This window comes from Nerophis lumbriciformis, linkage group LG05 (genome assembly GCF_033978685.3).
Source record: "Nerophis lumbriciformis linkage group LG05, RoL_Nlum_v2.1, whole genome shotgun sequence".
Taxonomy (NCBI): Eukaryota; Metazoa; Chordata; class Actinopteri; order Syngnathiformes; family Syngnathidae; genus Nerophis; species Nerophis lumbriciformis.
This window is the reverse complement of record NC_084552.2, coordinates 15,063,134-15,077,514: the sequence shown is the minus strand read 5'-3', so window position 1 is coordinate 15,077,514 and position 14,381 is coordinate 15,063,134. Positions and strand designations below refer to the sequence as shown.

General features: G+C 38.2%; 1 protein-coding gene across 1 annotated transcript in view; it reads left to right on the top strand.

Annotated features, from left to right (window-relative positions):
- The first annotated feature begins 1,196 nt into the window (after positions 1 to 1,196).
- LOC133606854 (rho GTPase-activating protein 23-like) overlaps positions 1,197 to 14,381 on the top strand; it is a 105,541-nt gene continuing 92,356 nt past the window's right edge. Inside the window, exons 1-2 of the mRNA XM_061961233.1 lie at positions 1,197 to 1,947; positions 11,289 to 11,480. Of these exons, the coding sequence (XP_061817217.1) occupies positions 1,765 to 1,947; positions 11,289 to 11,480 (375 nt within the window). The 5' untranslated portion in view covers positions 1,197 to 1,764. The remainder of the gene's footprint in view (positions 1,948 to 11,288; positions 11,481 to 14,381) is intronic.

Here is a 14,381-nt window from a genome sequence, read left to right as displayed (position 1 = left end):
TAGTGTGTGTGTGACAATCATTGCTACTTTAACTTAACTTTAACTTTACACATACAAACTGTAGCACACAAAAAAGCACATTTAATTAAAAAAAGGTTATTATGGTCTTACCTTTACTTATAAGTGCGGGAACAGTGGTGTTCGTGTTGGAGGAGTTGTGAATGAATGAAATATGAAATCCGTGCTGCAGTCTGCAGGTGTATCTAATGTTGTGTCCCTGCAGTCGTTCACGGCTCCTCCGGCGCGAGCAATGTTGTTTTTGCACTTTTTGGCTTCTTGTTAAGTGACTTTTTTTGGGTGGATTCGGTCTTGCACGTGGAGGGTTTGGTTGTGGGCTTTGGTTGGTGTGGCGCTCTTGTCGGGGGGTGCACTCTGCGGCGAGGTGCATTAACCGGCACCAGGAGGCGGGATTACGCGAGCCTCACACAGTGCGTCTTCGCAGCCGTTTTATGATTGCTCAGCACAAGAAATACGTTACACACATACAGTTGTTGACAAAATACACTGTACATTATATACCTCAGCTAACTAAACTATGGAAATGTATAATATAATTCATATAGCAATACGGTCTCACTGCACAGCAGGCCAGCAGTTAGCCGAGTCCGCAATCCATGTTGAGGCACAATTGAGTGACGTGCCTCAACTGGCTGCTGATCACTGCACCGTCTCTTCTCAGTATTTGAACGGCAAATGTGAAAATTCAGCGATTTTGAATAAAAATAATCTAAAACTGGTGAAGTTAAATGGAAAATAACTTTATAGTATAATCACTGGATACATACAACAATTTAATTAATTTTTTTTCTTTTTACATTTTTTTTCTTTCCATGATGGCAGGTGAGGCCTCACCTGCCTCTAGTGACTGCACGTCACTGGTATGTATACATGCATACACATTTATACACATATATACGTGTATATATAAATGCATATATACATATATATATATATATATATATATATATATATATATATATATATATATATATATATATATATATATATATATATATATATATATATATATATATATATATACATACATTCACATACATATATACACATACATACATACGGTACTCAAATATTATTTTCGATAATTAAAAGTTTAAACAGTGTTACTACTTGTCTGGAATTTGGTTGATCATTCCACTGTTTATAGGGAGTTACATCCGGGGACAATTTACATGCAAAGTATGAACCTCTCTCCACTGGCAAATGATGCAAGGCATGTGACAGAGAGAAAAAAAAACGAGTGTTAGAACGTCAGCAAATACACCCGAGGGTAAGAAAGCCAGAGCACAGAGTTGGGAGGAGGCTGGACTATACATAGATGGTGGAGAAGATCAAACGGATCTGTATTTAGCTCGTCTTCAAACCTTTGCTTTGTTTTGAACTAATCAAGGGAACAATTTGAAACAGCTTGCGATGTATTCAGTTTGAAATCCTAGACGTGCATGCTGCCAATACCACTCATCAATGGAATGCTTTTTAAACGTGTTTACTTGAAGACTTTCATCTGATGCTGGCACAACACTTACCAGGGAGTTGGGAGCTATTTTGCACTCACCAAGTGGAAAAGACTTTGCCTGAAATGACGACTTGAAGTCAAACTGAGGACTACCATGACACTCATTGGGAAATGGACCAACTATGACAGATGTGTAAGGATCCGACGGATGTAAGAGGAGTCAACCTCAAGATTTTATTTGATATTTGTTTTGGCGCGCTTACCGCTCATGTCGTCCATGTGGAGGTGCGATGCATCGCCTTTGGTGTATCCCACCAGCTCCCTCAGGACAGAAATGGTGTTTCCAGTGCTCAGTCGGGGTGGATTGTAGCGATGCAGAGCCACGTTGTATTTGGTTGGCAGTGTTAAGAATGATTGCACCTCCAGCCTCACCATCAAAAGTAGGATCCGTGAGGATAAGACGCGTGTCTTGGGTAAGAATTGATATCTAACCTCCTTAAATACAGTACATATCACATATTTAGTTATTTAAATTTATATTTTCAAAGATACGATGTGAGTTTTGGTCTCTTGTCATGTTTGGTGTACACTTCTTTGGCTAATTTAGAGTCACTGTTGTTTATATTGTGCAAGGTGATAATAATAATAATAATAATAATAATAATACATTTTATTTATAAGGCGCCCTTCTGGGCACTCAAGGACACCGTACAAAATCATCCATCCATCCATCTTCTTCCGCTTATCCGAGGTCGGGTCGCGGGGGCAGCAGCCTAAGCAGGGAAGCCCAGACTTCCCTCTCCCCAGCCACTTCGTCCACCTCTTCCTGTGGGACCCCGGCTCAGCTCCTTCTTCACCACAACGGACCGATACAGCGTCCCCATTACTGAAGACGCCGCACCGATCCGCCTGTCGATCTCACGATCCACTCTACCCTCACTCGTGAACAAGACTCCGAGGTACTTGAACTCCTCCACTTGGGGCAGGGTCTCTTCCCCAACCCGGAGATGGCACTCCACCCTTTTCCGGGCGAGAACCATGGACTCGGACTTGGAGGTGCTGATTCTCATCCCAGTCGCTTCACACTCAGCTGCTAACCGATCCAGTGAGAGCTGAAGATCCTGGCCAGATGAAGCCATCAGGACCACATCATCTGCAAAAAGCAGAGACCTAATCCTGCAGCCACCAAACCAGATCCCCTCAACGCCTTGACTGCGCCTAGAAATTCTGGCCATAAAAGTTATGAACAGAATCGGTGACAAAGGGCAGCCTTGGCGGAGTCCAACCCTCACTGGAAACGTGTCCGACTTACTACCGGCAATGCGGACCAAGCTCTGGCACTGATCATACAGGGAGCGGACTGCCACAATCAGACCGTACAAAATCAAATTGGATAAAAACAACAATAATAACAACAACAAAGATATAGAAGAAAAGATGATTACCATGAATAAGCAGTCAGGAATAGGTGTGCTTTGAGTCTTGATTTGAAGAGGGATATTGAGTCTAAGTTACGAAGGTCAGGTGGCAAAGAGTTCCAAAGATGTGGGGCAGAGCGGCTGAAAGCTCAGGTACCCATGGTGGACAGTTTGAATAGAGGGACAGTGAGATGGATGGATGAAGAGGATCTTAGGGAACGTGAGGGTGTGGCGACATGGATCAGGTCAGAGAGATAAGATGGAGAGAGGTTATGGATCAAAGACATTGCAGTACAAGGTCATGTTTTATAAGATAAGGTTCGTTGGGACCAAACTATAGAAACCAGTGACGTGCGGTGAGGTTGATGGCTGGTGAGGCACTGACTTCATCACAGTCAGATTTACAAACATATGAACCCTAAAGAGTATCTTATTCACCATTTGATTGGCAGCAGTTAACGGGTTATGTTTAAAAGCTCATACCAGCATTCTTCCCTGCTTGGCACTCAGCATCAAGGGTTGGAATTGGGGGTTAAATCACCAAAAATTATTCCTCGCCGCTGCTGCCCACTGCTCCCCTCACCTCCCAGGGGGTGATCAAGGGGATGGGTCAAATGCAGAGGACAAATTTCAACACACCTAGTGTGTGTGTGACAATCATTGGTAATTTAACTTAACTTTAACTTTACACATACAAACTGTAGCACACAAACCACATTTAATAAAAAAAAACATTATTATGGTCTTACCTTTATGTAATATATTGGGTTGGAGGCAATAACCAGGCGAGGTGATGAAGTACGTCTCTTTACTGTAGACTTCAGAACAGACTCAACACACTTGACATCAGGTGCGCAACACCACGTAAATCGCTGGCCAACCAGAAAGTAACCCCAGTACGCTATAGCCAACATTAACCAGGAGATGGCAACAGACAAACATAGATCACTCTATTACATTCCTCCCATTTTACAAATGTAGAAGTTACTCAAAAGAAATAAACTGTCAGGACATGGACTATGGCGTGGTTTGTTCTCCCGTGGTGCAAATGATTTGGAACAGACATGGCGTGAAGGTGAAGACATATTTAATTTTAACACTCAAAAAAAGAAACAAACAAAAGGCGCTCACAGTGGAGGTACAAAACTTGTCTATAAACACAAAACTTGCACAAAGGCAGAAACTATGAACAATGAAACAAAAACACTAACTGTGGCATTAATAAACAAAAACTTACTTGGACGTGGCATGAAGTGCGCAGAGGTAAACAGATTGTGACGGGTATGTAAATACATGATTTATTTAATATATCAAAATAAAGTACAAACGAAAAACGCGCACAGTGGCGGAGAACAAACTATGAAACCAAAAGACTATAGCAAAAAACAGTACAAACGAAAAGCGCGCACAGTGGCGGAGAACAAACTATGAAACCAAAAGACTACAGCATTAATAAACAAAACTTACTTGGCATGGACTAAAAGGAGCAGCATGAACGATGGACATGAAATCAAGTGTCAGAAATGTGCAGAGCATAATTGTGGGATGTCACCAGCCCGACAAACTGAAAACAATGAACTTAAATACTATAGACATGATTAACGAAAACAGGTGCATGACTCAAAACGTGAAACAGGTGCGTGACGTGACAGGTGAAAACTAATGGTTGCTATGGTGACAAAACAAAAGTGCACAAAAAGTCCAAAAACAAAACCAAACATGACATAACAAAAACATGATCACACAGACATGACATAAACAACCAAACCAAAAAATGCAGCAGCTCAATAAGAAGCCAAAAAGTGCAAAAACAATAATGTTCGTGTTGGAGGAGTTGTGAATGTATGAAATATGAAATCCATGCTGCAGTCTGCAGGTGTACCTAATGTTGTGGCCCTGCAGTCATTCACAACTCCTCCAACACGAACATTATTGTTTTTGCACTTTTTGGCTTCTTATTAAATAATTTTTTTTAAATAGATTCAATCTTGCACGTGGAAAGTTTAAGTGTGGGCTTTAGTTGATATAACACTCCCGTCAGGGGGTGCTTCTCTACCACCAGGAGGCGGGATTACTGCGAGCCTCACACAGTGCGTCTTCGCAGCAGTTTTATGATCGCTCAGCACAAGAAATACGTTACACACATACAGTTGTTGACAAAATACACTGTACATTATATACCTCAGCTAACTAAACTATGGAAATGTATAATATAATTCATATAGCAATACGGTCTCACTGTACAGCAGACCAGCAGTTAGCCGAGTCCGGAATCCATGTTGAGGCACAACGCAGTGACGTGCCTCAACTGGCTGCTGATCACCGCACCGTCTCTTCTCAGTATTTGAACGGCAAATGTGAAAATTCAGCGATTTTGAATAAAAATAATCTAAAACTGGTAAAGTTAAATGGAAAATAACTTTATAGTATAATCACTGGATACATATAACAATTTAATTTTTTTTTTCTTTTTACATTTTGCCTCACCTGCCTCTAGTGACTGCACATCACTGATATATATATATATATATATATATATATATATATATATATATATATATATATATATATATATATATATATATATATATATATATAAGTTCTTATATAATTGTATGATTATTATTTTATGTTTTTTGCTCTTTTTGGGAAAAAAAAACTAAACAAAAGAGAAAAAAACATTGTTTTACTATGGGAGAAACAAAATATGCACCTATCTTTCTTTTAACTGAACATTATAGTATAATCACTGGATACATATAACGATTTAATTTTTCTTTTTCTTTTTACATTTTGCCTCACCTGCCTCTAGTGACTGCACGTCACTGATATATATATATATATATATATATATATATATATATATATATATATATATATATATATATATATATATATATATATATATATATATATAAGTTCTTATATAATTGTATTATTGTTATTTTATGTTTCTTGCTCTTTTTGGAAAAAAAAATCCTAAACAAAAGAGAAAAAACATTGTTTTATTATGGGAGAAACAAAATATGCACAGGAATCGACACCTATCTTTGCTTAAACTGAACAAAAGGCTCCATGCATTTCAAAATGACGTAACCAAATATTCTGTCGCCATCTGGTGGTTTAATGGTGCCACTGCACCTATACACACTGACAATGGACACAGAATGTATTTAAAAGCAAATTAACACAATAACAAGTCACCACAATCTTGTTTTACTACATTTCAGTCGTTTGTTGGCAGATTTGTGTCAATGCTATGCAAAAAACTGACTAGTAGTTTGAGAAGTGCAAAAACACCTCATCTACAAACGTGTACATTTCTTGTAGTTGGAAGCAGGTCCGGTTCTAGGCAGGGTGCAGTCAAAAATGTGAGGGGGGCATCATGTGAACATGCTGTTCTAACATGCTCCAGCACTTTCTTCTGTGCTAATACAGTAGTAACAGTATGGGCCTGAGTCACTACGATCCAATAACAGTGTGTGCCATCCATTAAGTAGTTTATTCTATTAGCGGGCGTGTTGCGTGTGATTTACTAAGACTGCGTGTGCAATTGAAAAGTTCTACAGACCACCTTACTTAAATGTGGATGTTGCGTGTACTATAAGGGGCATCACCACGGAGACACTCGTTCATGTACTGCACATTCATGTTATCACGCTCCTGCCTGTGGCGTCTTGATGTGTTTTCAAACACGTCGGAGACATCTACCACTTTTTATGGGCATTTTAGAAGCAGTCGTGCAGTGCACTCTCGCTGAAGGTGCAGCTAAAGTTAAAGTTCCAATGATTGTCACACACACACACACTGGGTGTGGTCAAATGTGTCCTCTGCATTTGACCCATCCCCTTGTTCACCCCCTGGGAGGTGAGGGGAGCAGTGAGCAGCAGCATGGGCCACGCTCGGGAATCATTTGGTGATTTAACCCCCAATTCCAACCCTTGATGCTGAATGTCAAGCAGGGAGGCAGTGGGTCCCATTTTTTGTAGTCTTTGGTATGACTCGACCGGGGTTTGAACTGAGAACCTCGCAGTCTCAGGGCGGACACTCTAACCACAAGGCCACTGAGCTATAAAATTATGTTGCTGAATTCACTAGATTGTGAAGTGCATCCTTTGAAGTTATTGGTTTCTTCTGATATTGTTTTTTATGAAGTTCTGTGTATTTTTCTAACAATTAGGGAGGTTTGTGTCATGTTTGTCCTATATCGAAACAAAAAATATATTTTTTCCCTCATCTTTTTCCATTTTCACACATTTTTTTTAAAAAAGCTTCAGGGAGCCACTAGGGCGGCGCTAAAAAGGGCCGTGGGTTGCCAACACCCGGCTTAATCAGTTCCATAATTGAACCACAAATACTGATCTGCTAAAGGTTGTATTTGTTGTACCTGGATATCAATTATTTAGGTAACATTTTTCTTGAAGGTTCCATTTCTCCTTGTTTATAATTGTTGTACATTGTAGTGCAGCTTATTGATCGCTTTGTGCATCATTTTAGTTTGTAAATCAGTGAACATCAATATGTGTTAATGAATAGATACAAGGGTTGTATGTTGTCTTCAACTTGTACTGTAACTGACCTTTTTTGTAACATGGTTAGTGAATGAAGCTTACTTTTGTCATTATTTCCACACAAGAACTCAGATAAGCTGACACGAAAAACAGGAAAGAACATGCTGTGATTTTTGTACCAGAAAATATTTAGCTATTCATTATTGAAGTATTTGTTGCACCTTATGTACTTTTTTCATATTTGTTTCACTATTATTATTCCTAGAATTGTGTTCCATTGACACTGTCAAGGGCAACACCTTCTATTTGTATTTGTGTTTAAGTGTCTTTTTTTTTACAGTTGCTGAGTTTGATTTAAAGTTAGGCTGAAGAATAGTCTTTTTTCTTCAAACCATGCATCCTTTGAAGTTATTGGTTTCTTCTGATATTGTTTTTTATGAAGTTCTGTGTATTTCAGGGGTCCCCAAACTTTTTGACTTAGGGTTGTTACTCTCTGTATCTTTTCATGCCTACAAGCCTGTTTCGCAGGTTTCCCTGCTCTTCAGGGGATTTTATATACTTCAAAAAAATCCCCTAAAGAGCAGGGAAACCTGCAAAACAAGTCAGGAAAAAAAACACAGAGGCTATTACATCCCTATAAGCTTGTTTCGCAGGTTTCCCTGCTCCTCAGGGGGTTTTATTGACGTGTATAAAATCCCCTGAAGAGCAGGGAAACCAGCGAAACAGGATTGTTGGGATAAAATAGCCTATGTGTTTTTTCCTGACCTACAGGGAAAAAAAATATATATATATATATATATATATATATATATATATATATATATATATATATATATATATATATAGTGTGTATATATAAATATACATATACTGTATATATATATGTATATATATATATATATATATATATATATATATATATATATATATATATATATATATATATATATATTTATAGTGTGTGTATATATAAATATACATATACTGTATATATATATGTGTATATAAATATACATATACATGTGTATATATATGTATATATATACATATATATGTGTGTATGTATGTATATATATATATACATACACATAATATATGTATACATATATGTATATATATTTATATATGTATGTATATATACATATATGCATATATGTATACATATATACAGAGGTGGGTAGTAACGCGCTACATTTACTCCGTTACATCTACTTGAGTAACTTTTGGGATAAATTGTACTTCTAAGAGTAGTTTTAATGCAACATACTTTTACTTTTACTTGAGTATATTTATAGAGAAGAAACGCTACTTTTACTCCGCTACTTTTATCTACATTCAGCTCGCTACTAATTTTTATCGATCTGTTAATGCACGCTTTGTTTGTTTTGGTCTGTCAAACAGACCTCCATAGTGCCTGCGTTTCAACAAATACAGTCACTGGTGACGTTCACTCCGTTCCACCAATCAGATGAAGTCACTGGTGACGTTGGACCAATCAAACAGAGCCAGGCGGTCACATGACCTGACTTAAACAAGTTGAAAAACGTATTCGGGTGTTACAATTTAGTGGTCAATTGTACGGAATATGTACTGTACTGTGCAATCTACTAATAAAAGTTCCAATCAATCAATCAAAAGTGTGAAGGAAAAAAGATCCTTTTTTTATTTCAACCGTACATCCCGTCAAAAGCCTAAAGACTGACTGCACAGTTCCTGTCTTCACAATAAAAGTGCTGCTCCATCGCGCCTGCGCTTTCAAAATAAGAGTCTCCGAAAGCCAGCGCAAACAAGCTAGCAAGCTACGGAGTTTGCCACCAATGTATTTCTTGTAAAGTGTATAAAAACGAATATGGAAGCTGGACAAATAAGATACCAAAAACCAACCACTTTCATGTGGTATTAGACAGAAAGGAGGAACTTTTTTTCTCCTCCATTTGAAAACGAGGACGTTATCAGCACTACTGTCTGATTCCAATCAATGCAAGTCATCAGAATCAGGTAATACACCAACTTATATTCTTGTCTTCATGAAAGAAAGGAATCTATATGTGTTAAACATGCATGTATATTCATTAAAACACCTTTAACATGTAAACAAAAACGGCAAAATAAATAAATATAAATTATATACTGTATATATCAATGTATGTATATATATATATGTGTGTGTGTATATATATATATATATATATATATATATATATATATATATATATATATATATATATATGTGTGTGTGTGTGTGTGTGTATATATATACATTATGTATATGTGTATATATATGTATATGTATATATATATATGTGTGTGTGTGTATATATATACATTATGTATATGTGTATATATATGTATATATATATATATGTGTGTGTGTGTATATATATATATATGTGTGTGTGCATATATATATGTGTGTGTGTATATATATATATATATATATATATATATATATATATGATATGTGTGTGTGTATGTTACTCATCAGTTACTCAGTACTTGAGTAGTTTTTTCACAACATACTTTTTACTTTTACTCAAGTAAATATTTGGGTGACTACTCCTTACTTTTACTTGAGTAATAAATCTCTAAAGTAACAGTACTCTTACTTGAGTACAATTTCTGGCTACTCTACCCACCTCTGCATATATATATGTATGTATGTATATATATACGTATATGCATATATGTATATATATATATGTATATGTGTATATATAAATATATATGTATATGTATATATATATACATATATGTATATACATATATGTATATAAAGTATATGTGTGTGTTTATATGTGTATGTATATATATATATATATATATATATATATATATATATATATATATATATATATATATATATATATATATATATATATATATATATATATATATATATATATATATATACGTTAGGTCAGGGGAAAAAACACATAGGCTATTTCATCCCTACAAGCCTGTTTCGCAGGTTTCCCTGCTCTTCAGGTGATTTTATATTTGTCAATAAAATCCCCTGAGGAGCAGGGAAACCTGCGAAACAGCCTTATAGTGATGAAATAGCCTTTGTGTTTTTTTCCTAACCTGTTTCGCAGGTTTCCCTGCTCTTCAGGGGATTTTATTAAAGTATATAAAATCCCCTGAAGAGCAGGGAAACCTGCGAAACAGGCTTGTAGGCATGAAAAGATACCGAGAGTAACAAGCGGTAGAAAATGTATTAGAAAGGACAGATTTAAAAAATAAAAAAAAGTAAAAAAAATAAAAACATTTTTTTTTTGGTGTTGTATTTTTGTTTAACTTGGGACTTCCCCCGGGACAGATTTTTGGACGCTAGCGGGCCGGATCGTAGTTTGGGGACCCCTGGTGTGTAGTGTCAACTGCAAATAGCCTAATTCTGTCAGAATTGTTACTGACAGTTTGGTTACGTTTGGGTTTCCCCGTGTGTTTGTGTTGACTTCCTGTCAGCGCTCTTATTTTAGTTCCACTTCCTGCATGTCTCCCTGAGCGCTTGTTTCTCTCACCTGTCCCTGATTGGCAGCCAGGCACACCTGGTTGCAGTTGCCAATCAGGCTGCTATTTATGCCTGCCTCGCCCTCCAGTTTCCTGGTTCTTGTTTTTTTTTCCTGCATGTGCACTTACCAGTTGTACTATTTCCTTTATGACATCAAAGTCACGTTCACCTGCCATCTCTGCATCTTGTGATCAGCAGACAGTCTAAAATTTGAGTACTTTTTGAATTTTCAACTGTCAACTCTACAACTGGAATAAACAGTAGTTATTTACCTTTGAAATGGGCTGATTAAAAACCGAATGTTCTGATTGCTTGATTATCAACGTTCACCGATGAGTAAAGGCCATAACAAGAGTTTTTGTTCCTCTTCTTGACAGGCGGACGGGCGAAAAGACAATATGGTGTCCTACAATCAGAATAGGCGTCGGCCATTGTCATGCGGGGAGCTGGAGGGGCTGTCATGGTGCGGCCTTCGGACCGTTGACCTCCATAAGAACTTGCAGGGATTCGGCTTCACTCTGCGCCACTTCTTGGTCTACCCACCAGAGTCCTCTTTCCAAAACATCAAGGTAAGCGGTTTAATTTTTTTTGTTTCTACACCGTGGAATCCTCCAAAGTCAATCAGTTCCAGGAGGCTGGTTTCCGATGTGTTCAAATGTATTTAATAATACGTTCACACAATAAACTACAGATTTTTACGCACAACAGAAACAGTAAACATTGCACACAATGAATTTAGCTCGACACAATTACATCTAAGGTGCAGCGTTATCGCCAGGCGAACAGTGTTGGGTTAGTTACTGAAAACCAGTAACTAGTTACAGTTACTAGTTACTTTATTTCAAAAGTAACTCAGTTACTAACTCAGTTACATACACCAAAAAGTAATGCGTTACTGTGAAAAGTAACTATTTAGTTACTTCTACTTTTTTTTTTTTTAAGCTCCCATCAATGCACTTTTAGCCTTCATTTCAGTACTGTTATTGCACTGGAGAATAATACAATCTGTTGATCAACTTGACACGCATTTGCATTACCGAACTCTGTTAAGCAATGTGCTCTACATACAACACACAAAGACAAAGATATGTTTCAAAGGGCCAATTTATTTCAGGCCAGAACAAATTGACAAAACTATTTTAAATAGCTGCAACATAACATACATAAGTAACAAACAGCATAATAACAACATAGCTGTAAACCTGGCTTCACCCAAGGAAGGCACACATGGCAATACACAAAGCCTAACCAGGCATTTTTTTTTCTCTCAAGGAATTCAGAAATAAAATGTATTCAGGAGATCAACACTGTACTGAAGCCCAGAACACTCTACACATTTCCCCAGTTTTAGTTTAGAGATAAGGAGATATTGCCCTGGCCCACTAGGATCCCTCTTTATGTTTGTGAACTTTATAGTCCATACATTTAGAGTGATGTGATCATCAAACACTCTAGACGTTTAGAATGAAAGAGCATATACGAGAATTGACAGAGTGTGTACCTTCAATGATGAATGATGAGCAGAGGCAGAGTTTGGAGTGTTTTCTTTAGCTCGCTTTCCATGTTTATGTACTCACTGTCCAGGTACTTGGAACATGTTTTTCGTGTCATTTGCTCTTTGACGCCGGTATCATGCTGAAGGCGGGTGACTCCACTGTAGAAATAGCCTGCATATCTTCTAGCACAGACCTGGGCATTCTGCGGCCCGCGGGCCACATCCGGCCCTTTGTGCGTCCCTGTCCGGCCCGCGTGAGCCCAGTCATAAATTAAAATTTAAAAAGTATCTATGTCGAGTGTGCAATACAACGGTGCTGCTTTTGTTTTGAAAAGCGTTATTTGTATTACCTCCGTGTGGACGTATGCTCATGTGTGATTGTGAACAGCGACACTCACAAATTACAAAATAAAGTTTTTTTTTTTTGTTTTGTTTTTGGTGTCCTGTCCAGCTTCTCAGGCAAATCATATAGTTGATGTAGATGCCCATGTCGGCTGTTCAGATTTACTTTACAAAAGAGAAGTGTAGGATACTTCTCTTGTTGCCTTATTTGTATTTGACTTTATTAAATGTATTTATATTATCATTTAGTGCAGCCGGGCCGGAGCAGGAGGGGATAGAAAGAGAAAAAAAACGAAGACAGAGGGGGAAATTGTGGGGACAAGAGGGGGATTAGACAGAGAGACAAAAACAACAACAGCAAACAACAACAACAACAACAATAGAGCAACATCAGCAAATATGACATGTACAAATATGATGGTAAAAGTAATAGCAAATAAGCAGTTAGCGAAAAATAAAAAATAATACAGAAATGACAATGAGCATTATTACACTACAAATGGATCAATACAAATACCAATAGAAATAGCGCTATTGATAATGAACAATACCAATAATTTACCTTTATTATCAACAATACAGTTGTTTAAATGCAACAATACATATACGTAATCATAACTTGAGATACGAAAGAATGCAGAAAAATGGAGGGGGAGAAAGAGAAGCAACCTACATTAACCTTGTAGATTGTTATAGTCACAATAGGTTAAGCTTTGTCAGTGTGCCATGTGTTACACCCAGTTTACCCTAGGGCAACAACGTTAATATATGTTTGATGAAACGTGATTATGTGCATGAGTGTAAGTATGCATATGTACTTGTATATGTACAGAATGTGTATATGTGTTTGTACAATGAATGTATATGTACAGAATGTGTATATGTGTTTGTACAGTGAATGTATATGTACAGTATGTGTATGTGTATGTTTGTATATTGAATGTGCGTGTGGATGTACGAACATTAGGTAGGTAAATATGTACTGTATTTGTGTATGTATGTGGGAGCGTAGGTACCTATGTACGTATGTGAGCATATGTGAATTTGCATGTACAATACATTCGACTCCCAGAGTGCGTGGGAGCCAGAGCACGGCCCCATCACCCCCGAGAGCCCAACCCACAAACAGTAGGCGTGGTGCCCAGGGAACCAGGGACCACCGCCCCCACGCAGCCAAGCCGGCCAGCGACAGGAACCCCAGAGCCCGGCCCACCATACCGCCCACAAGGGCCAGCAGCAGGCCGCAGACAGACGCACCCGGCAGAGGACAGGGCACGAGAAAAGCAGGGGACAGCCTGACCCCAAGCCAGCGAGAGACCACACCCCACACGGGCAGAAAGGCGAGACGCCCCGCCCGAGGGACCCAGAGACTCCCCGCAACCGGACGGGAAGACCGCCCCCGCCCCACCGGCAACCGGGCCCCCACGAGCCCACCCTCCACCCCCGAAGAGCGCGGCGAGGCCAGCCCCCGGCCACCCCACCCAAATCGGCCGCCGCAGGACCACCCTTAAATAAAAATAAAATAAAAATAAACAAATAAACAAAATAAAGTTTAAAAAACATCTATGTCGTGCGTGCAATACAACTGTGCTGCTTTTATTTTGAAAAGTGTGCAACCTGTGAGTGAAGGTGC